The sequence below is a fragment of the Scophthalmus maximus genome, chromosome 18 (assembly GCF_022379125.1).
Source record: "Scophthalmus maximus strain ysfricsl-2021 chromosome 18, ASM2237912v1, whole genome shotgun sequence".
Taxonomy (NCBI): Eukaryota; Metazoa; Chordata; class Actinopteri; order Pleuronectiformes; family Scophthalmidae; genus Scophthalmus; species Scophthalmus maximus.
In genome coordinates, this window is record NC_061532.1 from 19012320 (window position 1) to 19038892 (window position 26573).

The window sequence follows — 26573 nt, forward strand, 5'->3', positions numbered from 1 at the left end:
TTGTTTTCTCTTCTTCTACTTCCTCTTCCCTCTTGTCATCCTCTTCCGATCTCTTCGTCCTCTTGTAGATGGCGGAGACGAAGGTCAGAGGTCCGAGAAGAGTAACCGAGGGTCGACGTCCGAGCACCAGTTCTCCGACGCAGACGACTCAGACGGCGGCGAGGAGGACGGCGACGAGATCGACGATGACGACGAGGACGAGGACGACTACGACGGCGACTCCACTCCGAAGACCCGCTCGCGCTCCACCAGCCCGCAGCCCTTCGGCCTGCCCTCCCTGTCCATCACGTCCGTGGCCGCCGCCCACCCGTCCCCTCACCTGTCGTCCGACCTCCTGGGAAACGCCAACAGGCCGCCGCTGTTCGGCTACTTCACCACCGTGCCGAGTATTCACATCACGCCGCAGGCGCCGCCCGGCGACCCGACGGGGAGGGGGGAGCGTGGTCCGGAGTACCAGCGAGGCCTGCAGAGGACGCAGGGAAGCAGGCTGCTGGTCCCGCCCTCTTCCTCCTCCATGGATGAAGACCTTTCGCTCCCCTCCCCAGACCTCTCCTCCCCCTCCTCCCGCCTGTCCTCACCCGGGCTGGACCACTCCGGCTGCCCGTCCCCCATTTCCCCGTCCTCCTCTCCGTCCGCTCGCCGTTACCTCTCGCCACGTCGCGACCTCTCACCCCGCGCCCGACACCTCTCGCCCCGGCGGGACGCCTCCCCTTTGCGCCACATTTCCCCCAAAAGAGACCTGGGGGCGGCGGGGGGATACCGGCGGGACCTCTCCCCCAGGAGGGGGCACCTCTCGCTGCTCTCCCCTCTCTCTCGACCCACGTCTCCAGCGGGAAGGGACTACAAGCGCGACCTCTCGCCAAGAGGCCGCCACAGGGGCGTGATCCGGCCTCTGTCCCCTCGCAGGGGACTCCACCAGCACCTCCTCCACCAGAGGTGAGGGCGACTCGACCCACAGAATAATGTTTTTATCAGATTTCAGAGGAGGGAATCTCATACCTTTTAATAGCAGCAGGTGAACAAGAGTCAGATTGTAACTGTACCTCAGCAGCTGGTTGAGACCAAACAGGAGCTAAAAGAGAAAAAAGATACATTTGCCCCACAGCCAGAAATGTAACTTAAAAATATTAAAACACAACTCATACACAGATTTGCTTTGTTGCTCTTTGTCGACAGATAATTAAACAGAAATTCAAAGTGTCGTCTGTTTGTCTTGTGATGTGCAGCCAGCAGAGCGGAGCGAGGGGCCTGAGGGCGACGCTGGGTCCGGCGGAGTTCGTCCCTGTGGGTCGTCGCAGGACCAGCGCGGAAATGGAAACGGTAAGAGTCGGATTATCACCCTTCTTAGTGTTTTTTATTTTTATTTGTTTAGATCCAAAATTTAACACGAATGTGATTTAAATCACAGTCTTTGCTCTTTTGGCATTTAAACACCACTGATAATTCCGACATCACTGGTTTCATTAGTTTATCATAAACATCTGGCAGCAGTTACCCTGCATCCCATTACACCTCGTGACCTCCGAGTCGGAAATTGCTTCAGTTTTTTTTCTGGGGGGGGGGGGGGGGGGGCACAATTCAGAATGTATTCATCACCGTCAGGTGCTTCAACTGTGATTTTTTTTTTTTTTTACTGTTGCTTCAAAGCTGAAACTATGAGGTATAAAGAAAATGCGAGTGAGGGAATGAAAGGAAAGAAAAACTTTTTAACAAAAAAACTCGTCTGGCAAAACGGGAGCAGGAACATTCAGAGAGGAGGACGAGGGAATCGAGAGCGAGTCAGACGGAGCGGGTGTCGGAGCGAGGGAGGATTGAAGACGCGGGGGCCGCTGGGTTTCTGGTGGTAACGGGATCTCGGCCGGCGGCGGCGGTTGTGTGGTTAATAACACGGCTGTTTTTCTTATTAAGAGCTGCACTTCAAACTCTGGCTGCTGCTGAAACAAGTAGTGGAGCAGAGGCACTTTGATAATCGTTCGTTCTGTTTTAACGACCGTTTTCAGGAGGGGGGATGTTGTGCCACAGTAATCCCGCTGAGGCCTCCTGCTTCGCCTTTGTTATTTTTATCACCGACACCTTCTGCCCAACCAAACCACAACTGCATATTGAGCTACAATGTGTGTCATTTTTGTAATTCTCTTGCGGCATCTGCTGCTAAAATTGTATTCAACACGACGTAGGAAACATGGCGACTCACACGGAGGTCGGGTCCACCTCATGTAACTATATTTAACTTTCAAAGTTGATGAAAAGACTTTGGTGATTATACATATATGAACACATAGTTGTGGACAATATATTCAATTTCTGTGAATAAGTTCTTCTAAATATTACACACTGTAGCTTTAAGGCTTATTAACTTATTTTGTTTCATAATATTTTGTTTTTTTCATTGCGAAGCCTCACACGTATGTTTTTTATATTTTGTTCGTGTCATTATTTCAATGTGTGACGTTTCTTCAGACTTTTTGAGGAAGAATGAACTTTTTATTTTTTTTTATTTTTTTTAATTAACGTTTCCTGTTATTTGTTTCCAGGAGCATCGTCCAGATTCACCGTCGCTAGGGGAACAGCGCCACGCCAGTAGCTATGGTAACCAGTCCAGCCCTCCTCACCAGGTCCTGTTCAGTCACCTTCCTCTTCACTCTCAACTCCAGGTGATTTCATTTTAAATTTCATTTTTCTACATCGTCTTGTTCGAATATTATCATTGTCAAATGTATTATATTTTCTTCTAATTTGTATATTGTAATGATTTAAACTTTATTTTACTTTGATTTTCAACATTGGATTTTTACTTTATTATATTATATTTTGTATTCGTTTTTTTTTCCTTATCTATATGTAGTTTTTCGCAATTTTATGACCTTTTTGATTATGTTTCTGGCTCTTTAACATATTTCATATATCCGCTGTAAAAAAACAATTTTACTGATCTGTAAAGAAGCAAATTTCCAATTCAAATTACAAATGTAAATTGAACAATTATATAAGTTCATTTTTTTTTTTTTTAAACCCAATAAATAATTTCCTGATATCACTAGAATCTTTCTCCATGTGACTTACACTTCATTTTTAATTTCAGGTGCGCTCGCCGTACCCAATGGTCCCGATCGGAGGGATCCAGATGGTTCACCCCGTCCCCTCGTCGGTCACCACGCCGCTGGCCCAGCAGGCCACGCCCCGCCCGACGCTGCAGAGGAGCACGTCGGAGGACGGCGACGCTGCTTCCCCACATTTCACCTCCTTCATCGAGAGGGGAGGACGAGGAGGAGGAAGAGGAGGAGGAGGAGGACGAGAGTGGGGGAGGGAGTCGTCCTCGCAGGGCAGGGAGGGAGGGGGAGTGAGGAGGGAGCAGGAGGAGGGCGTCCGGACCTGCACCAACGCCATCGCCTCACTCTGCATCGACTCCTCCGAGGAGCCTGCGGAGCGAGGGGGAGGAGGACGCAGGGTGGATGAACGTAAAGATGGAGGCCGAGCTCCGTCCTCCTTCTCGTCCTCCCCCGACTCCCAACAGCAACGTAACCGCTCGCCGTCCGTCTCCACGACGCCGCCCTCCCCTCGCCCTTCGCCTCCTCCTGGGATTCAGCACTTTAGCGGCCTGGAGCTCCGGCCCCCTCACCCCCCTCACCCCTCCTCTCCTCACCCCTCCTCTCCTCACCCTCCTCATCCTCCTCACTCCTCCTCTCCTCATCCTCCTCACCCTCCTCACTCCTCCTCTCCTCATCCTCCTCACCCTCCTCACTCTTCCTCTCCTCATCCTCCTCACCCTCCTCACTCTTCCTCTCCTCACCCTCCTCATCCTCCTCACTCCTCCTCTCCTCATCCTCCTCACCCTCCTCACTCTTCCTCTCCTCATCCTCCTCACCCTCCTCACTCTTCCTCTCCTCACCCTCCTCACTCTTCCTCTCCTCACCCTCCTCACTCTTCCTCTCCTCACCCTCCTCATCCTCCTCACTCCTCCTCTCCTCATCCTCCTCATCCTCCTCACTCCTCCTCTCCTCATCCTCCTCACTCCTCCTCTCCTCACCCTCCTCACTCTTCCTCTCCTCACCCCCCCTCTCCTCACCCTCCTCACTCCTCCTCTCCTCACCCTCATCATCCTCCTCACCCCCCTCACCCTCCTCACCCTCCCGGCCCCGGGCCCGACTCCCTCCAGCCCGGGGGCCGGGAGGCCGAAAGCACAAAGAGGAGCAAAGACGTGTCGTAGAAACCGGACGAGGACAAACTATGGATTTTATCGTTCCGTTTCTTTTGGGGATAACAGGAAGGGATGACGTGCAACAGAGAGAGAAACATGACACTTTGTTTTTTCTTCAAAATGAATTACATACACACACATACAGAGATACAGCTCTTCTGCAGGATGCTGCTTCCACCAGAGACGTTCTTATTTAAAGACTTTACACATGTACTGTACGGAAAACTCCCACCAACACGAGCCCGACCCGGAAAAACCTAAAACAAATGAATCAAATGAAAGGACTCGTGTCCAAACGGTACGTCAAACAAAAAAAACGAAACTAACCAACTAAAACAATTGGACCGCTACGTGTGTGCCTTTTCTTTCATCTTTTGTTTTTTATGGGGTTTTTGTTGCTTATATTCTGATAAGCAAACAAAGCAGGAAGGTAAATGTAAATACGATACTATCACGTTTTTTTGCGTATCAGCTTTGTGATGAATGCAATTCCTCCCTCTCTCCCTCCCTCCATCCCCCTCTTCTTCTTCCTCCTCCGTTTCTTTCTTCTTCTTCTTCTTCTTCTGTTGGACACTTTAAATGTCCGGACAAGCGATGTGAAGTTTATGGATATTACTATTACGTACGGTTGCACTAAAAAAACATATTTTTATATGAGTGAATTTAAAAAAAACAAAAAACAATTGCTTTTTTTGTGTACAGCAGCGATTCTATAATACTATTTATTATTATTGTTACCATGTTTCATAAATTGTAAATTTTTTCGTAAATGTCGTGGATGCCTTTTTCTATGTGAAGCATGGGGTTTTTTGCTATCGCTTACATTAGGGCTAGGATATATATATAAATATATATATATACACTGTAATATGGCTTTATATGTTAGACCTATTTATATACGTCAAAGTGAGGTATATACACATAGAAGTACTATTTACATGAATATTTACCCAGCATATGAATACATACGGCATATAGAATCTATATCTATCTTATCTATATCTATCTGCACTTATCATATACAATGACATTCACATTATGGTCGTGAGCTTGTACATTTTCTCCGCTGCTCTTTGCTCGTCCCTGGTTGTGATATTTTTTTTAATTATTACTTCCTTCTTCTCGTGGTAATATTTCTTGTTTTTGATTTTGATTTTCACGAGGCACAAACTCAGCATTAAGTGAATGAACACGCCATGTTTTTTTGCACCGTGGCATTCTGCTCTGTAGTGTACACACACACACACACACACACACACACACACACACACACACACACACACACACACACACCACCACCACCAGCCGCCAACGACTTTTCTGTCAAGTGACTTTTTACTTGATTCACAATTAATTTTCATTTTTTTTTGTTTCTGAAAGGGGAAAAACATTCCAGTCCAGTGTAAATATCCAGTCGAACCCCCGACGAGCTCCGGCTTCACATTTCTTTTGGCGTCGATGCACATTGTGGCCGCGGGAAAAATCAACCCCTCACTTCTGGAGACACGAATTCAAAACACATTCACCGAAAAGCACCTTATATTTCTAAGCCCAGACATTTTATTTATTTCTTTCTGGCAGCAAACTTTGATCGAAGTGTTCCTGTGGAGAATCGCTCTGCGCTCTGAACCATAAAGAATAATAATTAGAGCCCGACCGGTTCATCTGTTGGCCGATAATACCGGCCGATATTAGCCCTTCACAGACATATATCGGTATCGGCCGACACATAGGAGCCTTTAAATGTGCAGTTATGTTTTTACATTTAAGGTAGAATACATGTTTATTTTATCAATTCAACTCTTATTTATTTGGTTGTATTTGTAATTTCTTTTTCAATCTATAGTTATTTATGATAAAGTTCATGGTTAGACTGAAATATCAAGCCTCATTTATATTTCTTTGTCATCTTAGGAATCATTGAATCATTTAAAGAAAATACAAATTCATACATATATACAAATATATATATATGTATATATATATCGGCCAATGTATCAGTATCGGGAATCTTGTACTCCCTAATATCGATATCGGACCCAAAAAATCCAAATCGGTCGGGCTCTAATGATCATAATAATAATGAATCATTGAACAGTTGTTTTTCCTGTGATCCCTCCTCCTCCTCTCGCTCCTTCATTTCCTTTTTTCGTAGTTAAGCAATATTCAGCCAAAACTCTGCTCACCGGCAGGGAGCGTATTTGTTGCGAGGCAACGATAGTAAACTTTTTTTTTTTAAATCCTGAAACCAGGAGAAGAGCGGAGCGTTGGGGGAGACGGGGGGGGGGGGGGGGGGGGGGGGGGGGGGGGGGGCTCTACTCCCTTTGTCGGCAGGCTGCGATGCGAGTGGGTGTCTCTCGACCAGTATATCCTCCTCCTCCTTACCACTGTTAATATTCGGATCCTCCCTCTGCTACTGTATGTACACTTATCATGACGATGTCTCTTTCTCTCTTCTTCTCTCTCTCTCTCTCTCTCTCTCTCTCTCTCTCTCTCTCTTTCAGAAATATCAAAGCACAAGTCATTGTATAGAAATGACGACAATACAAAGAAAAAAAAGGACAAAAAAAATAACAGGTAAATGTGCGTATAAAAGGGTAAACGTTTGTGATGGTGTTCCGTGGAATTAATACACATATCATGTATGACCCCTGTTGCAACAAGGAATCGCGGTAGAAGTGGGAAAAAAAATGGATTGTTGTTTTCAAATAAATATGAATACGATAAAGTTTGTGTCTTTCTTCTTCTTTTTTTGTTTGATCAATAACTCCTTTAAAACGGCAACAATCAGGCTTCATCCACCACGACTGCGTTTGAGTTTTATAATGCATCACCGTTGCTATGGTTACGCCCACACTAGGCCGGAGTCTTTCACGACGTAAAACAACGGAGAAGTTCGGAAACTTCTGCTGGTTCCGTTTTTTTAGTTTGAAAACTCCGGGGTTGAGTTTTTAGTCTGGACGGTCTGGACGAGTATCACGGCATGAGGGGGAAAAAGGGGACGATTTTTAAAAATGTATTTAACATTTCGTGAATAAAGTCGAAATGTCGAGACTAAAGTTGAAATAGCCGCAAACGTCCGTGTTGTGGTTCCAGCTCAGCTGTCACTCATCCACGTTAACTGAGGTTAGCGTAGCTTCGCTAGCTTCGCTAACCGCCCCCCCCCCTCAAAATTGATCAACGGTGGCTTTGCAGTTGAACGTTCTCGTGTCAGGACACACGTTCGTGACCTTCATATGCAAACACCCGTTGTCCCGCATCGTTTCTTCCAGATTCAGCCTGTCAATAATAATAATAATATTGCAACTTTCCAACTTGGTTAGCAGCTAGCATTAGCATCCGGTTGTTTTGGTTGCTGCTGAAAGGAGCTTCGATCACAATTTATCTTCTCAATCAAGTAGCTTCTGTTAGATGATATCTGAGATCGCGCTATTTGTTTATATCTCGTCTGAACTATTCACTTATTAAACGAATAGCTCATGTGAAGCTTACGAACAAACGTTGTCTTTCCAAATATGTCTCGACTGTCAATCGAACGCGTGCGACGTCTTTCTGATCGGTTCGTGTGGACCGGGACCACCTCTTGTTGCACTGTGCAACAATAAAGACAAAACAATAAAGAGCCTTTCTGGGGAATATTTCTATTTATTAGAATAATAATAGCAGCAGCAGCAGCAGCAGCAGTCGTTCAGACATGAAATCTGCAGACACTAAAAAACAAAACTCCTTTAAAAAATACTGTTTGAACAAAGGTCAGCTAATAAGTCTTCATCACATATGACTCCAACTGTATCAACGTGTTTATTCTGCCCCTCAGATCTAATTTGAATGTACTCCCTGTCATTAGCCATGTCCCACATATGTCTACCTGTCTACTTTTTTAATTCATTCATTTCTTTTTACTTCTTCTGTCTGACACAACTGGGTTGGTGTCGGCCTCCATTTGTTCTGTCAGTCTGTCCACGAGCCGACGAAGTCCCGTGGCCTTTTTTCACTAGAAGATGATCAAGCGAGTTATTTTCGGTCCTGATTAGTGTTTTGGAGAAAATCACTTTCATCACCGGTTTGTGCGACGCGAGCATATGGAAACCTCCCCTGAGACTGTGTGTGTGTGTGTGTGTGTGTGTGTGTCACTGCCTTTGAATCTGTAGTTCTGTGTGTGTGTGTGCATGTAGTGTATGAGCCACTGTATGCAGACTGTACCTGAATTATACATTTTTTGTTCAACAAAAACAAGCCAGACCATCAATCAATCACTCAGTAAATCAGCGAGTTTCACATTTATTGTTTAGGAGATAAAAAAAACTCCAATAACCTTTTTTTATTCCTCACATCACGTTCGCTGCCTGGGAGCAGGACAGTACGGAAGACCACAAGTGTCACGGAAATGATTCCAAGATATTTCTCTGATTAAAAAATTGAAATAAATCTTCTCAACCAATTAGAGAGCTTGTTCCATCATTCCGGCTAATTTGCTTTACACACACACACACACAGATATATATATATATATATATATATATATATATATATATATATATATATATATATATGTATATATATATATATATAAAACGATGTATTTATTTTTTCAGCGCGCACACAGAACCGACAGCTAGCCAGGAAGTGTTCTCTGAATTTTTACAAAAACAATATATCAGATTGTAGAACCGCATACTGCCCCCTTCAGGTGACATGTTGTATGTGCTGCTGTTTTGCTGGGTCGTCTGTGAACTGACATTTTCTAGAAACAATAAGAGCCGGAAAAGTCTCGGACCGGAGGAGAAACACCCGGCGTTCACTCTAATTACAGCGCTGCAGCTAAACGTGGTGTTCCCTTTCACACACGCACACACACACACACACACACACACACACACACACACACACACACTCGGGGATGTCCCACCACAGGCTGTTTGTTTCTAACCATTAAGTCTTGTAAACAAGCCGATTTGGGGGGCGACACACATCCCTGAAATTAGAGCGTTTCCCAGCATCCGTCTGTCCCGCGTCCGTCCGCTCTGACAGTGCGGCGGCGTCCATCGCGTGAGTCAAATAACTCACAGTCGTGCTCAGCGACGTCGCCAACAAGACGACTGCCTGTTAAATGCTTCATGATACACCACGGTGGTCAGTGTGTGTGTGTGTGTGTGTGTGTGTGTGTGTGTGTGTGTCATATCGAATGTACAGGGAAGATATTTTTAGGGAACTGGTGATTCCCGTTGAAGGAAAATATTTCAGTTCATGTTCAATTTTTCTTCTTCTTCATGTGAATTAAGTCCTGGAAATAAAAAATAAACCATAGTTTAGTTAGTTAGTTTCATGTCGAGTCCACGTTGTCATGTTGTTATGATTTTAGTCCAGTCGGAATGAATTAAGTTCCCGATCTTTTTCCACCCTCATTTCTAGTTATTTGATAATTTTGTATGTTTAACTTTGTCACTGTTTTCTGTCTGTTGCTATAACTGAACTGACCTGCAGGTGTCAGCGTTTCTTCTCGTTTCACATCGAGAACTTATGGATTTTTAAGGGGGCCGACGCCCATATCAATATTAGGGAGTACAAGATTCCCGACACCGATACATCGACCGGAACCTAACCCATATATATATATATATATATATATATGTTCGGTCGTGGGCGAGGTTTGTCTGTGTTGACTTGGCAGCGTTAGTTAAGCAGCATCTGCCCGTCTTGTCTTTTTATTTAAATCTAAACGCTGTGACGTGCGCTCCCAGGGCCACATCCAGTAGGTCTGCGTGGTCGACCTGCAGAAAGGCCAGACGCTCGCCCTCAGAGCGTTGACGCCGTCGCCGATCTTTCAAGGCTGCACAGGAAACTGAAACCACGAGCCGAAGGAGGCCGCGGAGAAAATATGACTCAATGAAATCAACAGGTGTTCTCAATGGAAACAGACCGTTTTCTGTTTGTCCCCCTTAGCAACCGTAACCATGGAGCGGAGGCGAGACTTGACAAAGGGTCAATTTGGCCTGAGAGTGGTTTAGTCTGTTGCCCCGACTGAGCCGGCGCTTTCGACTCCCGCGTCCCTCCCACGTCCCGCCCGCGTCCCGCCCACGTTCCTCCCGTGTCCCGCCCACGTCCCGCCCGCGTCCCGCCCACGTCCCGCACACGTCCCGCCCGCGTCCCTCCCGCGTCCCTCCCACGTCCCGCCCACGTCCCGCCCACGTCCCGCCCACGTCCCGCACACGTCCCGCCCACGTCCCGCACACGTCCCGCACACGTCCCGCCCGCGTCCCTCCCACGTTCCTCCCACGTCCCGCCCACGTCCCGCACACGTCCCGCCCGCGTCCCTCCCACGTTCCTCCCGCGTCCCGCCCACGTTCCTCCCACGTCCCGCCCACGTCCCGCCCGCGTCCCTCCCGCGTCCCTCCCGCGTCCCTCCCGCGTCCCGCGTCCCCAGTAGGTCTGCGTGGTCGACCTGCAGAAAGGCCAGACGCTCGCCCTCAGAGCGTTGACGCCGTCGCCGATCTTTCAAGGCTGCACAGGAAACTGAAACCACGAGCCGAAGGAGGCCGCGGAGAAAATATGACTCAATGAAATCAACAGGTGTTCTCAATGGAAACAGACCGTTTTCTGTTTGTCCCCCTTAGCAACCGTAACCATGGAGCGGAGGCGAGACTTGACAAAGGGTCAATTTGGCCTTGACAAAGGGTCAATTTCGTCCCGCCCACGTCCCGCACACGTCCCGCACACGTCCCGCCCGCGTCCCTCCCACGTTCCTCCCACGTCCCGCCCACGTCCCTCCCACGTTCCTCCCACGTCCCGCCCACGTTCCTCCCACGTCCCGCCCACGTCCCGCCCGCGTCCCTCCCACGTTCCTCCCACGTCCCGCCCACGTCCCGCACACGTCCCGCCCGCGTCCCTCCCACGTTCCTCCCACGTCCCGCCCACGTTCCTCCCACGTCCCGCCCACGTCCCGCCCGCGTCCCTCCCGCGTCCCTCCCGCGTCCCTCCCGCGTCCCTCCCACGTTCCTCCCACGTCCCGCCCACGTCCCGCCCACGTCCCGCCCGCGTCCCTCCCGCGTCCCTCCCGCGTCCCGCCCACGTTCCTCCCGCGTCCCTCCCACGTCCCTCCCACGTCCCTCCCGCGTCCCTCCCACGTCCCTCCCACGTCCCGCACACGTCCCGCCCACGTCCCTCCCCGTCCCGCGCCGGAGAAGGTTGGGAACATTGTCCCGTTTTCTTTTTCCTTGTTTTTTTTTCACATCAAACAGAAAAGACTTTTCTCTGAGCTCAGAGTGTTTGATGTGAGATGATGAAGATGAGCAGTGTGTGTCTGCACAGAGCCATGGGTGGTCTGTGTGTGTGTGTGTGTGTGTGTGTGTGTGTGTGTGTGTGTGTGTCATGGAGGCATCTGTTCAATGGAATAAACAACTTTCCATTTTTAGCAGCCAGGAAAAAAAGAGAGTTGCAATTAGTGTGTGTGTGTGTGTGTGTGTGTGTGTGCAAATGGAAAGTGAGATGGTTCAATTTTTATATATATATATATTTCCTTTTTTATTTTTTTAATGGGAGCTGCCAGCAGGACGATTTCTAAATTTAGAGGAGGTCAGACGACGAGAGGAGAAACAGAAACAAAGACGAAGAAGAAGAATTGACACTCGTATAATACATGTGGTTGATCTTTACTTCAGTGAAAGGTATGATGTGTATTTTTCTCATAAGCGTATGAATTCTTAAATGACTGTGTTGTGAGGTCAAGTGACCTTTGACCACAAAAATCTCATCAGTTGACTTGATCTCATCAGAAAAATCCCTCAAAGCAAAGTGTCGAGTTTTCACATTGAAGAGGTCAAGAAACCTTGACCTTTGACCTTTTGACTTCCAAATTCACTTCATCCTTGAAGTCAAACGTGAAGAATTTTCCTTCGCAACGTTACCGAGACATCGCGTTCGCAAGACTGGGACCAGCGAACCTCTGAGCTACGACATCGCTGAAGTAAAACGAAAAGAAAAGAAGGAAAGGACTCGAAGAGGAGGAGACAAGGGAGGAGGGAGGAGAGGAGGGAGGAGAGGATGGGAGGAAGAAGAGGAGAGGAGGAGGGAGGAGGGAGGAGAGGAGGGAGGAGGGAGGAGAGGATGGGAGGAAGAAGAGGAGAGGAGGAGGGAGGAGGGAGGAGAGGAGAGGAGGAAGAAGAGGAGGGAGGAGGGAGGAGGGAGGAGAGGAGAGGAGGAAGAAGAGGAGGGAGGAGAGGAGGGAGGAGGGAGGAGAGGAGGGAGGAGAGGATGGGAGGAAGAAGAGGAGAGGAGGAGGGAGGAGAGGAGGGAGGAGGGAGGAGGGAGGAGAGGAGAGGAGGAAGAAGAGGAGGGAGGAGAGGAGGGAGGAGGGAGGAGAGGATGGGAGGAAGAAGAGGAGAGGAGGAGGGAGGAGGGAGGAGGGAGGAGAGGAGGAGGGAGGAGAGGATGGGAGGAAGAAGAGGAGAGGAGGAGGGAGGAGAGGATGGGAGGAAGAAGAGGAGAGGAGGAGAGGAGGAGGGAGGAGAGGAGGGAGGAGGGAGGAGAGGAGGAGGGAGGAGAGGATGGGAGGAAGAAGAGGAGAGGAGGAGGGAGGAGGGAGGAGAGGAGGGAGGAGGGAGGAGAGGAGGGAGGAGAGGATGGGAGGAAGAAGAGGAGAGGAGGAGGGAGGAGGGAGGAGAGGAGAGGAGGAAGAAGAGGAGGGAGGAGGGAGGAGGGAGGAGAGGAGAGGAGGAAGAAGAGGAGGGAGGAGAGGAGGGAGGAGGGAGGAGAGGAGGGAGGAGAGGATGGGAGGAAGAAGAGGAGAGGAGGAGGGAGGAGAGGAGGGAGGAGGGAGGAGGGAGGAGAGGAGAGGAGGAAGAAGAGGAGGGAGGAGAGGAGGGAGGAGGGAGGAGAGGATGGGAGGAAGAAGAGGAGAGGAGGAGGGAGGAGGGAGGAGGGAGGAGAGGAGGAGGGAGGAGAGGATGGGAGGAAGAAGAGGAGAGGAGGAGGGAGGAGAGGATGGGAGGAAGAAGAGGAGAGGAGGAGAGGAGGAGGGAGGAGAGGAGGGAGGAGGGAGGAGAGGAGGAGGGAGGAGAGGATGGGAGGAAGAAGAGGAGAGGAGGAGGGAGGAGAGGATGGGAGGAAGAAGAGGAGAGGAGGAGAGGAGGAGGGAGGAGAGGAGGGAGGAGGGAGGAGAGGAGGAGGGAGGAGAGGAGAGGAGGAAGAAGAGGAGGGAGGAGAGGAGGGAGGAGGGAGGATGGGAGGAGGGAGGAGAGGAGGAAGAAGAGGAGAGGAGGGAGGAGGGAGGAGAGGAGAGGAGGGAGGAGGGAGGAGGGAGGAGAGGAGGAGGGAGGAGGGAGGAGAGGAGGAAGGAGAAGAGGAGAGGAGAGGAGGGAGGAGAGGAGAGGAGAGGAGAGGAGGGAGGAGACGAGGAGGGAGGAGGGAGGAGAGGAGGAGGGAGGAGAGGAGAGAAGGGAGGAGAGGAGGGAGGAGGGAGGAGAGAGGAGGGAGGAGGGAGGAGAGGAGGAGAGGAGAGAAGGGAGGAGAGGAGGGAGGAGGGAGGAGAGAGGAGGGAGGAGGGAGGAGGGAGGAGAGGAGGAGAGGAGAGGAGGAGAGGAGGGAGGAGGGAGGAGAGAGGAGGGAGGAGGGAGGAGGGAGGAGAGGAGAGGAGGAGAGGAGAGGAGGGAGGAGAGGAGAAACGTGGAGCAGGTGAGAGGAGGAACGGTGATGGAGGAGGAGACGAGAAGAATAATGACGGAGAGAAGAATCAATATTAAAACAATAAGAGAGGAGGAGAAGCTGATGTGAGCGCAGCTGCACACTGCCCCCTGTCGGCCGACAGCGGTACTGCAGCCAGGGACCTGGTCATTTGGAGGAAATGACAAACGTTGTTTTTCTTCAGTTTCCTGGAAGGAGAGAGAGAAACATGGAGGCCATGAGCTGCCTGAGTCACAGGGACACTGGGATTATATGAATGAATATATATACATATATATATATATATAGACAAACATTATTTCATCATAAAAACAAAAAGCTCCACCTGAAAACTGAAGACGTGTCTGTTCACTTCCAGGCATCAGCCGGAAAAAACTGCTGATCGTCTCTTTTCTCGGCTCCGGCTCAGCGATGACTTATATAAAAACAAGTGTCGTGTGTGTGTGTGTGTGTGTGTGTGTGTGTGTGTGTGTGTGTGTGTGTGTGTGTGTGTGTGTGTGTGTCTAACCAGAACCAGATGTGAGCACAGATAAGTTGTTTGCTGGTTGTTTACTGGAACGTCCCGTCTTGTTTGTGGTGCGAATGAGAGGCTAATGCAGAGTGACCCCCCCCCCCCCCCCCCGTCCTGTAACTTCCAGTTACTGTAAAACCAAACGTTCATATTTCTGACATGTGAAAGGTTAAAGGACCAGAACACACTTTTGCTGACCTTGTTTTTTCCCCCTAGAGATGAATTCAGTTGTAACCATTAAGATTAGAATCTACATCGATCGTTGTGACCTGCTTTCCTCCTCGGAGCTGGTGGCGGCGACGGTCGCACGCCAAGAGCTTCAGCCGTTGTTGCGTTTGAATCGACAACCCCCGACGTTCAAGTTCCAAGTTCTGCGGTACATCGTGACAACAACCCCGACTTGCTAGCTCCAAGTCCCGAGGTACAACGGAACACAGCATGTATATAAAGTTAGACGATGTTGGAGGCCGGAGGAGCGGAGGAGGATCTGCTGATGAGGTTTAATACGACGGGATGCTCGGAGGATCGTCCCTCTGGGTCTCGTCGACGCCTGCACCTGCAGCCCTGCATGTCCGCCCCATACGTCTTCTGGGTCTATATATATATATATATATATATATATATATATATATATATATATATATTTATATATGTAGAGAGAGAGAGTTCGGCTGACCACACAGAAAAGGAGGCGTGTTTGTGTTTGTGTGTCTTTTGCTTTTGTGGAGTTTTGTATTGAAAAGGCCGGTTGGGAAATGCATCTGGGAGAGATTCTGCTGAACTGCTCCTCAGTCAAACTGACTCATTGGACTTGAGCTTGTGAACGCAGCAAATGTAAAGTGGGAGAAGTCGTAACTCCCTTTTTGTTAATACCTGCTCCGCAGCTCCCGGCCCGTCGACGTCTGAGGCCTCGGAGACATTGGTTTCACAGGCGTCATCGGAGGCGTTGGAACGACGACGTCCACCATACGTCCACCCTCCAGCTGGGCGTCGCCCAGTTGGCAGCGTCCCGACGTCCAGACTGTTCGTCACAGCCGAGGCGGGACGCTGCCAAGAAACACATCTCGCTGAAAGATATGAAAAAGGTTCTGCTCTATTTACAGCTCCGCGACATATGGTCCCTGGTCCGAGCGCCGTGTCGCGAGCGCTTTCCATCTTTCTAATTTGCAGCCAAAGACTTTCCAAGTGGAAGGTGCCGCTCGAAGTGACGTCCGATCTTTTGTCCTTTTCCGCCCTTGCAGTTTCTTTTCTGTCACATGGATTCACTGCTGCGAGCTCCAGAAGAAGCGATTCGCTTCGAACAAACTACAAAACGTTCCCTCGACACGCGCTCGTTTTTGTTTTTGAATATACCCTTCTGAAATAAGAAAAATGGAAATGACAGCGACAAGGAGATGGAGTTTCTAAAGACCTGGGAATGATCGGACGAGATGCGGGGGGGGGGGGGGTCAAATGCTGTCGGACTTTCCTAATAAACTTTTAAAAACCATCAACCTACTGTACCATCTGTGTGACTCCTCCGATGTGTTAGTCGGACGCTCGAGTAGAACTTTCATGAGATTCCTGGAACTTTTCCAACATCGACAGTTGGACATTCACGCCACGAGAAACTCTCTCCAGCGTCGTTTTGAGTGTTTGACGTCTTTGTGAATGGCGGCGTCCCACGCGCGTGGTCGTTTCAAGATCCGTAAACGCTTCCTGATGGGAACAACACACGGTACCAAGTAGCTCTGTTCACGCACACGAGACCACGGGAGCTGCATGTTTCTCTCGGGAGTCGGTGGAGACCAAAACTGAGCCACAGTTAAAAGTGACTATTGGACTCAGATTCATCTCATGAAGTCTGAACATAACCAACATTTACTGGAACAACTATTCATAAGGTGATGACGTTAAATAGAGAAAATATCTGATTCGTTCGAACTTCCCAACCATATTCTAATACAACAGACATAAATGATAAACCTTTTTAAATGAAATGAGTGTAAACTGTGACTTCGGTCCAGTTAGTTTTCACCTTCAGCAGCAGACGAACTGACCGACGTCGATCAGATTTATGATCCCGACGACGAACAACACGGAGCCAGACGGAGCGCCAGAGTTATGGTGTGTGTGTGTGTGTGTGTAGGGGGTTGAAAGATTTAAGACTGCATCAATTTACATTTCACACACACACACACACACTCTGACACATTGATTGTGGAAAAATAATATGGAAACATATTTCCCACTTTAAACCAAACCATAAGTTTCATCATAAAAAAAAATAATAATCTGTAGGGGCGACCCTAAAAACCCTGTGTGTGTGTGTGTGTGTGTGTGTATTCATAGTCCTGATTGACGTCATCAGCTCGGAGCCCACTGCTGTTTGAGAGAGTCACGCTGCGATGCAACATGTCAACCATCAGCACGCGGCGTGGCCTCCGCCCAGCTACACACCGAGGTGTGTGTGTGTGTGTGTGTGTGTGTGTCCATCAGCTCTGCTGTAATCATGAGATTTCAAGTCAATGCAAACATCAGTTTAACAACCAGAAGAAAAAGACTGAAACCAAACAACACCAGTTAGAAACCGCATCACTAAATTAAAATTCCTGAAGTGGTTCACAGAAAAAAAAAATCCTTGTTCTCGCAGAAACCACTCCTTGTCACCAAAACCCCAGAAAAACACAGTAAAACTGCTACAAGTACCAACTCAGAGAGGAATTGGTTTTATTGTGCAATTACATGATTTAAAAAAAAAAAAAAAGAGTTTGAATGTTTAGTCGTGTTATTTTGACCTGTGCATAAAGTGTGTGGTGAGTTGACGAGCTGACTGGAAACAGAGTCACTCAGTGTCCACGCGTCCAGAGAGGAAACACACGGACGATTTAAAAAACAATCACGATAATAAGAATAATAAGAATATTAATATTATAACCTGCAGGACTCGCTGAGCTGTGAACGCTGCCTCATTCATTCAGTTAGTGGAGCAGAGCTGGTGCAGTGGCGACGTCCGTCCACCGGGGGGTGCTGTCGTTACGTGAGCAGAACGTCATGTAGTTTTACATTCCAGCAACTTTGAGGTGTGAAAACATTTTTATATCCAAAACACAAAAAACTGAAAAGTCAAAACATCAAATACAAAGAAGTAAATAAGCATTTTTACAGGAAATACAAATCCTCTGGTGTCACTGAGACGCAGCTCCAGACTTCGTTTTCTTCACTTTCACTATTTACCTTGTTTCCTCTGCAGGATCTTGGAAACGTCGACCGTCGAATATTTAAAAAAAAGTTTTATTGGTGCAAATTCTTCATGTCGACGTCAAAATGTCTTTCTGTCCCTGATCAGTTTGGATTTCATGACTTTTGGTTTATGATTCAGCCGTACGGTTCAAAGTTCCAGTGACGTCAGCTCCTGGTCAGCCGGCGCCTCCTGGTGGTCAGCTCCTGGTCAGCCGGCGCCTCCTGGTGGTCAGCTCCTGGTCAGCCGGCGCCTCCTGGTGGTCAGCTCCTGGTGGTCAGCTCCTGGTCAAACGGGCGCCTCCTGGTGGTCAGCTCCTGGTCAGCCGGCGCCTCCTGGTGGTCAGCTCCTGGTGGTCAGCTCCTGGTCAGCCGGCGCCTCCTGGTGGTCAGCTCCTGGTCAGCCGGCGCCTCCTGGTGGTCAGCTCCTGGTGGTCAGCTCCTGGTCAAAAGGGCGCCTCCTGACGGTCAGCTCCTGGTCAGCTGGCGCCTCCTGGTGGTCAGCCGGTGGCTCTGCACAGCTCGCTATGACCTCGACGACTCTGCAACAACACAACGAGATGTCTGAGGTCATTTAAAGACTGAACCCACAAACTTCATCTACGACCCAAAACCAGACATAACCACTATGGAATGCCGTTTTAGCCGATATTAATGAAATGAATATATACATGTATGTTCATGAAATACATCCTGAAATAAATAAATGAGGCAATATTTTTATTTTCCTAATGTCACATTCATTTATATCAGACTTGGATATGAAAGTGATTGAGGTGATTCATGTGATGCTGACCATTTTTTTTACCCGTGTGCAGCGTGGTCGTCTTTATCCAACTGTCCTCCAGTGTGATGAAGTGTTCGCTCCCGATGTCACAGGTCAGCACCAGAATGGGCCCCGCCCCCTTCAGGTGGACCTGGATTCTGTCCTGCACACACACACGCACGCACACACACACACACACACACACAGACACTGAGTCGACCTGCCGATCCTGAACAGAACTGTCCCATCTCCGGTCCGTTACCTCTGTGGGAGCCGGAACGCTGAGCGCCGTTTCCTCCGGAGCCTTGACGACGATCGCCGTCTGCCCCTGGAAGCAGCGGAGTCGTCCGAGGTCGTCGTGGGTCACGTAGGCCGACGTGCGGCAGGAGACGTTAAAGAAAAGCATGACATCTTGAAAAAAAACAACACGGTTTCATTCTCTCCCTCGTTTTAAAAGCAACAACTTCACTTCGACAGAGGGTCGATGTGGTTTTTGCTTCCTGGTCCGTTTTATGACTTTAATCTCATTAACGTATCTTGTATGTTTATCTGATTCTGTTTTTTGTGAACCTCCAGGTCTGGATTACATCGGCCCGATGTGAAAGGATATGTGGAGTTCTGCCGGTCGTCCGTCATGACGAACAGCTGCTCCGAGCAGCTCTTGATGAGCGAGTCCAGCGTGTCCTCCATCACCTTCAGGTTCTCCAGGTTCCTCCGCAGCTTCTGGCGGTTCCTCCACAGGAAGCTGCCGATCGGACGCTCGCCTCTGAACAGACGACGGCAAGAAAACCAGAAAACTTAAAAAAATAATGATTAAGTGAGCAGTTCCACAAAGTGACGTCGTCAAAGAACGGATTATTGTTCTTTACTCGCAACAAGAATTAGAACTACTAAATTAATCGCCAACTTTTTTGATAATCCATCAATTGGTTCAAGTAGAAAATGTGAATATGTTCTGGTTTCTTTGCTCCTCTGTGACAGTGAACTGAAGATCTTTGGTGAGTGGAAGAATCAAAACATCGTCTTGTGGTTTTTTTGGGAAACACGATCAACATTTTTTACCGTTTTATGAACCAAACAACTAATCGATTAATAGGTAATGAAAATAATCGTTTGTCGCAGCTCTACTCCCAACTATGGATCTGCTTCAGATAGATTATTTTTTTAATTATATTTCAAGATCTATATATTTGGTTGTATTTTTCTATTTAATTATGATAAAGTTTATCGTTAAACTAAAATATCAGGCCTCAATTAGATTTCAACATTTTAAGGGATCATTGACAGATTAATATATACATCTATATACACATATCAGCCAATGTATCAGTATCTAGAATCTTTTACTCCCTAATATCTATATCAGTCTAATAAATAATATCATAAAACACAAACATTAACGGAACTGCTGTTTCCCGGTTGGACACATTCTCATTGTTTGGACAATCGGCACTTTTACTTTCATAAGCAGAACCATCATTTCCTTTTTTTCCGTTTTATATTATGAATCCATATTTAAAACGGTCGGCTGGAAGCTACAAAAACCCTGAGGTTAATAAAGCAGGTGGGGCCGTTTGACTCACATCCACTTGACCCGGTCGCCCGGCTGCTCCTCGAGCAGCTGGACGCTGCGCAGGATGCCGGCGACGTCGTCCACCCGCCGCCTGCAGGTCCGCAGCCTCGTCACCGCCTGGCCGAGGTGCAGCGAGCCGCCCGGCGCCGCCAGCAGCAGCTCCAGGAAACGCTCCATCAGAGCGGCCAGGCACGAGTCTGAAGACAACGACGACCCTCAGTTACAGAGACGACGGGACGGGACGGGACGGGACGGGACGGGGTCTCCATTGATAAGCACAACACAGCGAAAGCAGCACTCACCCTGTTTGTCTGCTCTCCTGCTCCGACGCAGGACGACGCTGCAAAGACAAGAGATGAGGAAACATCGTCACGAACTTAAAGGTAAATTAATTTGTCAGGTGCCGACGTGTGAAGTGAAGACGTGTCTCGTTTGTACCTCGTCTTCTCGGCCTCTGAGGTTTTCTCCTGCGAGTTCAGAGAGACAAAAGTTTAAAGTTGCTCTGGTTCACATTTAAAAGTTAGAAATGTTCAGGAACAAACATTTGCAGAAGTCTGGTAAACAACACGTGAGCTATTCCATCTATAAAACGTCCAGCGTCCCGACCTGCTGAGGAGGATTCACCGCAGGCGGCGGCGGCCCGTCACCTTCCTCGTCGACAGCTTCGTCGTCGTCACCTTCCTCTTCCTCGGACGACTCGGCGCCCCAGGTTCCCATCATGCCCGGCGGCCCGTCCAGACACGGGGGCATGATGGGAATGGCGTCGGCGCCGACCCCGCCGGAGGAGACGTCCTCCGGCAGGAAGTGGTCCTCGCAGATCAGCTGCTGCTCCGTCGTCGTGTCCCGACCGCCCGACTCCCTCAGCGCCGCCAGCCACACCTGGACGAGGTCAAAGGTCGACTGATGGTCATTTTTAAAAACCCTCTTGTGAATTAGAAATGTATGAAGTTAAATTATGCACATTTCAAACTCCACAGGCCTTTTTGTCACGATCTCCGACGCGAAGGAACATTATCTTTCATGGAATAACGAGGACATTTTTATATAAACATAAATCATTTCTACGCTGTTTAAGTCTCAGCCTGGAGTTTATGTCCAGCTATTGTTTTTTCTCACAGTTATTCAGAACAATAAAAGCTCTGTTGCTAAATTAATGTGATTTCATATGAGAATCAGATGTGGAGGACGGACCGGCTTCCACCTAATCAATATTCATTAATAAGTCCACATCTCCACAGCGAAGAATTAAACATCTGGCAGATCTTTATCTTCCAAGTGATGAATGATATTAATAAGTTGACTTTATTCATTGTGTTCTCTCTCACACGTCTCGTACTTACTAAATGTTTTCGTACTGGGTTTTTTTCTTCTATATTTTTATTTTAAAGAAGAAGAAACCTAGAGAATGATCTTGACAACAACCACGCAATGCCTGAACACACTATAATATATAATATATAATATATAATATATAATATATATACAATGTATAGTGCTGCATCAACCGATCAGCTGATGGTGATCAATAATGGAATAGTATACAGTATCATGATACTGTACTCATGCTTCTAGATTCAGTGACACTTTACGAGAACAACATTATGTTCTGATGAATGTTAAAATCACACAAACACGCTTCAAAAAAGAAATATTAAATAGTGGCCCCAGACTCGCCTGAGAAACATCACGTTTTTCGAGTTTTCTTTTGTATTAAACGAATCGATTTGAATGTATCCATCAACCCAGCGGTGCACATCAAGCAGCAGGTGTCGACGAACAATTCGGCATAGTTCATTTTACAAAAAGGTGAAAAGAAATAAGACAAAAAGCTCAAATTGTGACAGGACCGTCGCAAACATGAGACGTGTTCTCTTCTAAGCGACTCTTGGTCGGATGAGCGAAGTGACGTCGTCCCGGGCCTCGGGCCGACACGCGGCGAGCAGCTCACCTGGACCCGCGCCGGATCCTCGGGGAAGCTGAAGAACCTCTTCGCTGGTCGCTGGACGAGGCCCCGCTGGACGCCGAGCAGCCGGTTGGGACACGCGGACACGACGCACTTCACCATGATTCACCGTCTCTCCCCTGCGGACCGAGCCGAGCCGGACCGGACCGAACCGGAGCGGAGCGAACCGGAGCGGAGCGAACCGAACCGGAGCGGAGCGTCTTTGAGCCCAGTTTGTATCGAAACAAAACAAAACAACCGCCGCCGCAGGTTCGATAATCTCGCGATGTTTTGTTTCTTCTTCTCGGCGGCAATTGGCGGGTCGCAGAGACAAACAGCGCCACCTACTGGACGGAAGTGGTAGTGTGACGAGGTGGAAAACGGGCTGTGTGAATACTGATTGGAAATATATATATATATATATATATATATATATTTATTTATATATTAGATAAATATATTATATATATGTTTATGTATAAGATCTAAGATTTCACTAAGATAAAGATTAGAACAAATGTAAAACAAATTTGACATTTTACAAAAGGAGTAAACGTGTGGAATAATTTAGATGAGGAAATGAAAATGTGTAACACGGTAAAAGGACATTTTTTAAATATAAAAAAAAGGAAGATGCTCATCAAATATAAAAGTGAGCATGTATGGCAATGTGTGTATTAGTGGGAATGTATTTTGTTTAGTTTATTTTGTTATCTTCTGTCAATATGTCATGCTGTATGCGGATACAGAAACTAATAATCATGAAAATAACAATTATCATTAATAAATTTATTAAGATTGATAAGATCCAGAGGGACCTAAGAACAGCATATAAAATAAAATAAATTATAATGTAAAAGGAGGGTAGGTGTAATGAGCAAGTGTTTCAACCAACATCCTGTCTGTCAGTGTTGAGTATAAAAGAGTTAAGAAGTAACAAAAACAATTTAACTCACGTGCTGTACTTAGTTACCTCGTTCTACTTTGGGTGAGGCAATTCTTCGCCTCCTAATCGTTCAGCTTTCAAAAAACGGGAAACGTCGGTGGTCAGTGTTGCAACACAAGAATTTATTTCAGAGCAAGAGATGCCAACACCAGCATGATTTAAAAACCGTACGAACTTCACAAGTCAAATGAAAATATCACGTAGCAACTCGTCGTGACCCTTAAACATACAGCAGAAATATCAACGGAACTCATGCCTCGTGGTAAGAAAAACTGCAGTTGAGCGTTTTTTTGGCGGCTGACAGAGACGAAGGGGGCGAAAGGAAAAGAAGATGAACGTTGTATAAAAACGCCCCCTCGCCGATGATTCTCACAAATATTTCATATGGATTTATTTTTGCATTCTAGCATGTTACATGTTAGTGCTGAAAGTCTCTATGTAAATAGTTTAGAGTTTAGCTTTTACATCTGATATTACAATATCTAGTCTATTGACTTGTCTTCAAGTGGCAGAATTGTGCTTTAACTCCCGTTCCCTTCGTTTATCGGTGCGAACAACTGACCCAACGAAAACCACACGAGCGGCGTCGGTCTTATCTAATGCAAGTAAAGTTAACCGGCAGGAAGCTGCAGACACAAAGCTCAGGACGGAGAGGTGAAGTCAGTGAATGAGGCTTTGCGGTAAAAAAGAAAAGAAAAGAAAAAAGTCCAAAGAAGAAACATTGAAGGAAAACTCCTCCTCGTTGGTTCGTCAGTTTGGTTTTTCAGGCGACTGAAAATCAGGTTTTAGAGAAAAGTTCCTCGTTTGATTTGGTTTAAGTTATAGATGATTGGTTCTTTTATTCTTTTTTCCCCCTTAAATGTCTTCAACGTTTCCACACTGTCTCACGTTACGTTTACTGGATCTGCTCGTTCCACGTTTCATTTAGCACATTTTAAAACACATTCAACCAAAAATATAAAAATACATATTTGGTATATTTGGAATAGTTTGGGTCACTGTGTGAGTCACCAGGTCCTTTGACCTTTTCAACCTCAATATTGGACAAGTTGGCAAAGACCCTGAATCACATTAATAAGGATACAAATTTAGTTAGTCAACAATCTGCGCTCTGATTTCTATAGATAAAGGTCAAGTTAAACTAAGGTTTAGGGAGAGTTGGGATTCCTAAAGTAAATCGCTTGATTAAAGTTTGGAAAAGTGTGTTGTTATGTTCCATAAGATAACTGCAGGTCTCTCCTGCATGAAAGTCTAAATGATCACCGGGGCCAGCGAGGTTCTTCTTGTCATTGTCTACTAGTGCGTCTTTCCATAGGATACTTCAATAACCATGAGCCTCGGCCGATGTTGTCATGACGCCAGCCGGGGCCAGAGTTGCCTAATCTACACAAAACAGATCCACAATCCAAGCGTGAATATTTAATTTCCACTGCTTGTTGGGTCAAATGATTTTCTGGCTCAGTAATGGGGTTCGCCCTCTCCAACTGCACCTTGGGAGTTGTACTTCAGTTCTCTAGTACGTATCAGTTGTATCCGTGACTGTCAGTCACCAAACTCTGTCTACGCAGACAGAGGAGCAGAGTTCTTGGACTTTTACAGAACTCTGTCGAAGCCTTGAAATTTATTTTTGGGAAAAATAAATGAATAAATAACTTAAAATACAAAATGATAAATTTTCCACTTTTGTAATCTAGTAGAAGTTAGATAACATATCGGGCAGGTGGACGTTAAAAATGCTCCGGGGGCCAAAGGGGGGAGTTTTCCTTTAAGTCACAAATCAACCCGGTGACATTTGCTCCTCGTCGCCTTCAAACAGGAATCACCAGCACAACGTCTCGCCCACGTCACGGTTTCCCACTACACTCGCTGTACAGTTTTTGCTCCATTCACCACGGGATAATACTTTTGACGTACTCCAATAAAGTGCATGCATGATCGACGGTGGTCAGAGAAAAGAAACAACATACTCGCACCACGTCAGCGCCTGTGATCCCGGAGGCCGAGTTCAGACCAAAGACTCGATCAGTGGCCGGACACGAGCGCCGTCACGACTGACGCCTCTGAGTCTTCATTCGTCTTTTCAATAAAAAAAAAAAAATCAAAGATAAGTTTTCAAAAAAATATTCAAATTAAAATAAAAAGCACTGCTTGGTCATCGCGTGGTCTGTCTTCATGTCCCATTGCGGCTCAGACAATAAGATGCATGATTGGAAGGACGTTCTTTTCCTTCTTTTTTTACAGGATGTGCACAATATACAGTAACGGATGGGACGGACGTTTGACCCTGTAAGTCCAGCGCAGCCGTCGGCCTCTAGAAAGAGAGGGAAAAAATCATATCTACAAATTTCTGTTTTTTCCGCCTGCCACGTTTTTTTCCTCTTCAGCGAACAGTAAAAACATCAGAACATGGAAACAAAGGTGTCCCTGTGCAGAGTCCACCATGACAGAACCAGAGTCCGTTCACCCGCGTCAGATTGCTACCACGTGATTGTAGTAAAAGGTTTGTACAAAACGCAATACATTTATAGTTAGTAAAAAGATCTATCAGCTCTTTGCTAGTTTTATTCATAAGAAATTGCATATACCCAAACATTTTTTTCTTCTTCATATAGATTGCATCCCATATCTAAACAAACGATTTCATATTATCGTACCAATATTGCTGAGACGTTGTCCTATTAGCTAGTCAAGGTTGATGACTCAAATAAATTCAGAATGGCAGATTGTCTCCTACGTTTTTTTTTTTGTCTGTAGCCGTTCGTTTTTTTCCCTTCGCTCTTGGCGTGAACAAAGAAAAGTGACAGAAGAGGACTAGAAACACCAAACGACTCCGGGAGGGGGGATGATGGGATTTTGCACCAGTGAGTTTCCGTGTCATGATGTTTGAAATCTTCTTTGCTTACTTACAAGCGTCGGTTCTCCTCGTCAGCTCCCACGTAAAGATTTACAGTAATATTAGTGTGCATACGGTTCCACTTTCAAACGTTACAAAAAATCAATGACTTTACATCCGTAACAACGACCGCCGCCTCCGCAGCTCGCGAGAACAGACTTTTCTTCCCCCGAAAATGATTGTTTTCACCCTCCGCCCGTTAAACCCGTGACGCCCGGTTTTTCGATGTATGTAAATCGCGTGGACATAAGAAATGATTCAAGCTTACGATAAATAAATAAATAAGTACATATACACTCGAATGTGCATACATTAGCAGCTATAAACAGTACATCACATTATATTAGGTCATATGAAAATGTACAAAACGTGAATGTTCGTTTTAAAACGTCGGTAATTGTTTTTCAAAGCAAGGCAACGACAATCAAAATAATAACAATAATTCAAAAAAATATATATACCCATGGAGTTGAGAGCATAACAGTAGAAGAAATAAAAGAACTGGGGTAGATTACAGCAGCAAAAAACAACCCATTCCCCTCTTTTTTGACTTTTTTTTTTGTTGTTGTTGTTGTTTTTGCTTTGCATTTGTTATTTCCGCCTCCGTCAGGGTTACACCTGGATGCCCTGAACCGCCTGTTTGATGTTCTCCAGCAGCGCCTTGTTCTCCGGGCTCTGGTACTGGTCCTGGTGGGTGTACATGTCTGTCAGTGTACTCACATAAGTGTCAAAGTTCTGTTCATTCATTGGCTCCTGTGAAGGGGGGGAGGGGGGAGAAAAGCCATGAGGAGACTATGAGACGGATTAGAGGAGGTGCATTATGGGTGCACATTTTCTGAAAGGCATT

General features: G+C 47.0%; 3 protein-coding genes across 9 annotated transcripts in view; 1 reads left to right on the forward strand and 2 right to left on the reverse strand.

Moving 5' to 3' along the window:
• The window catches only part of hivep2a (HIVEP zinc finger 2a), a 104661-nt gene extending 86590 nt beyond the window's left edge, over window positions 1–18071 (forward strand). Inside the window, exons 15-19 of the mRNA XM_047328855.1 lie at window positions 69–936; window positions 1227–1320; window positions 2535–2654; window positions 3083–3692; window positions 17749–18071. Coding sequence (XP_047184811.1) covers window positions 69–936; window positions 1227–1320; window positions 2535–2654; window positions 3083–3692; window positions 17749–18071 — 2015 coding nt within the window. The remainder of the gene's footprint in view (window positions 1–68; window positions 937–1226; window positions 1321–2534; window positions 2655–3082; window positions 3693–17748) is intronic.
• On the reverse strand, window positions 17080–22132 carry LOC118290509 (transcription factor E2F6-like). Of its 3 annotated transcripts, XM_035618258.2 has the most exons (10): window positions 21894–22033; window positions 21445–21457; window positions 20552–20804; window positions 20384–20412; window positions 20248–20285; window positions 19956–20142; window positions 18983–19138; window positions 18635–18749; window positions 18403–18535; window positions 17080–18148 (listed from the first exon to the last, which is right to left on the reverse strand). In XM_035618258.2, coding segments are annotated over exons 2-10 (930 nt in total). In that variant the 5' UTR covers window positions 21447–21457; window positions 21894–22033; the 3' UTR covers window positions 17080–18131. The 3 variants fall into 3 exon arrangements, with proteins under 3 accessions (XP_035474151.1, XP_035474150.1, XP_035474147.1); XM_035618257.2 differs by lacking the exon at window positions 21445–21457 and having other exon boundaries at window positions 18415–18535; window positions 20552–20824; window positions 21894–22132; XM_035618254.2 differs by lacking the exon at window positions 21445–21457 and having other exon boundaries at window positions 20552–20824; window positions 21894–22132.
• An 802-nt stretch (window positions 22133–22934) lies between these two features.
• myt1la (myelin transcription factor 1-like, a) overlaps window positions 22935–26573 on the reverse strand; it is a 52281-nt gene continuing 48642 nt past the window's right edge. For 4 of the 5 annotated variants that reach the window (XM_047328843.1, XM_047328841.1, XM_035618252.2 and 1 more), the window contains one exon: window positions 22935–26479. In XM_047328843.1, the coding sequence (XP_047184799.1) occupies window positions 26339–26479 (141 nt within the window). In that variant the 3' untranslated portion in view covers window positions 22935–26338. The remainder of the gene's footprint in view (window positions 26480–26573) is intronic. The other variant, XM_047328844.1, reaches the window with a different exon arrangement.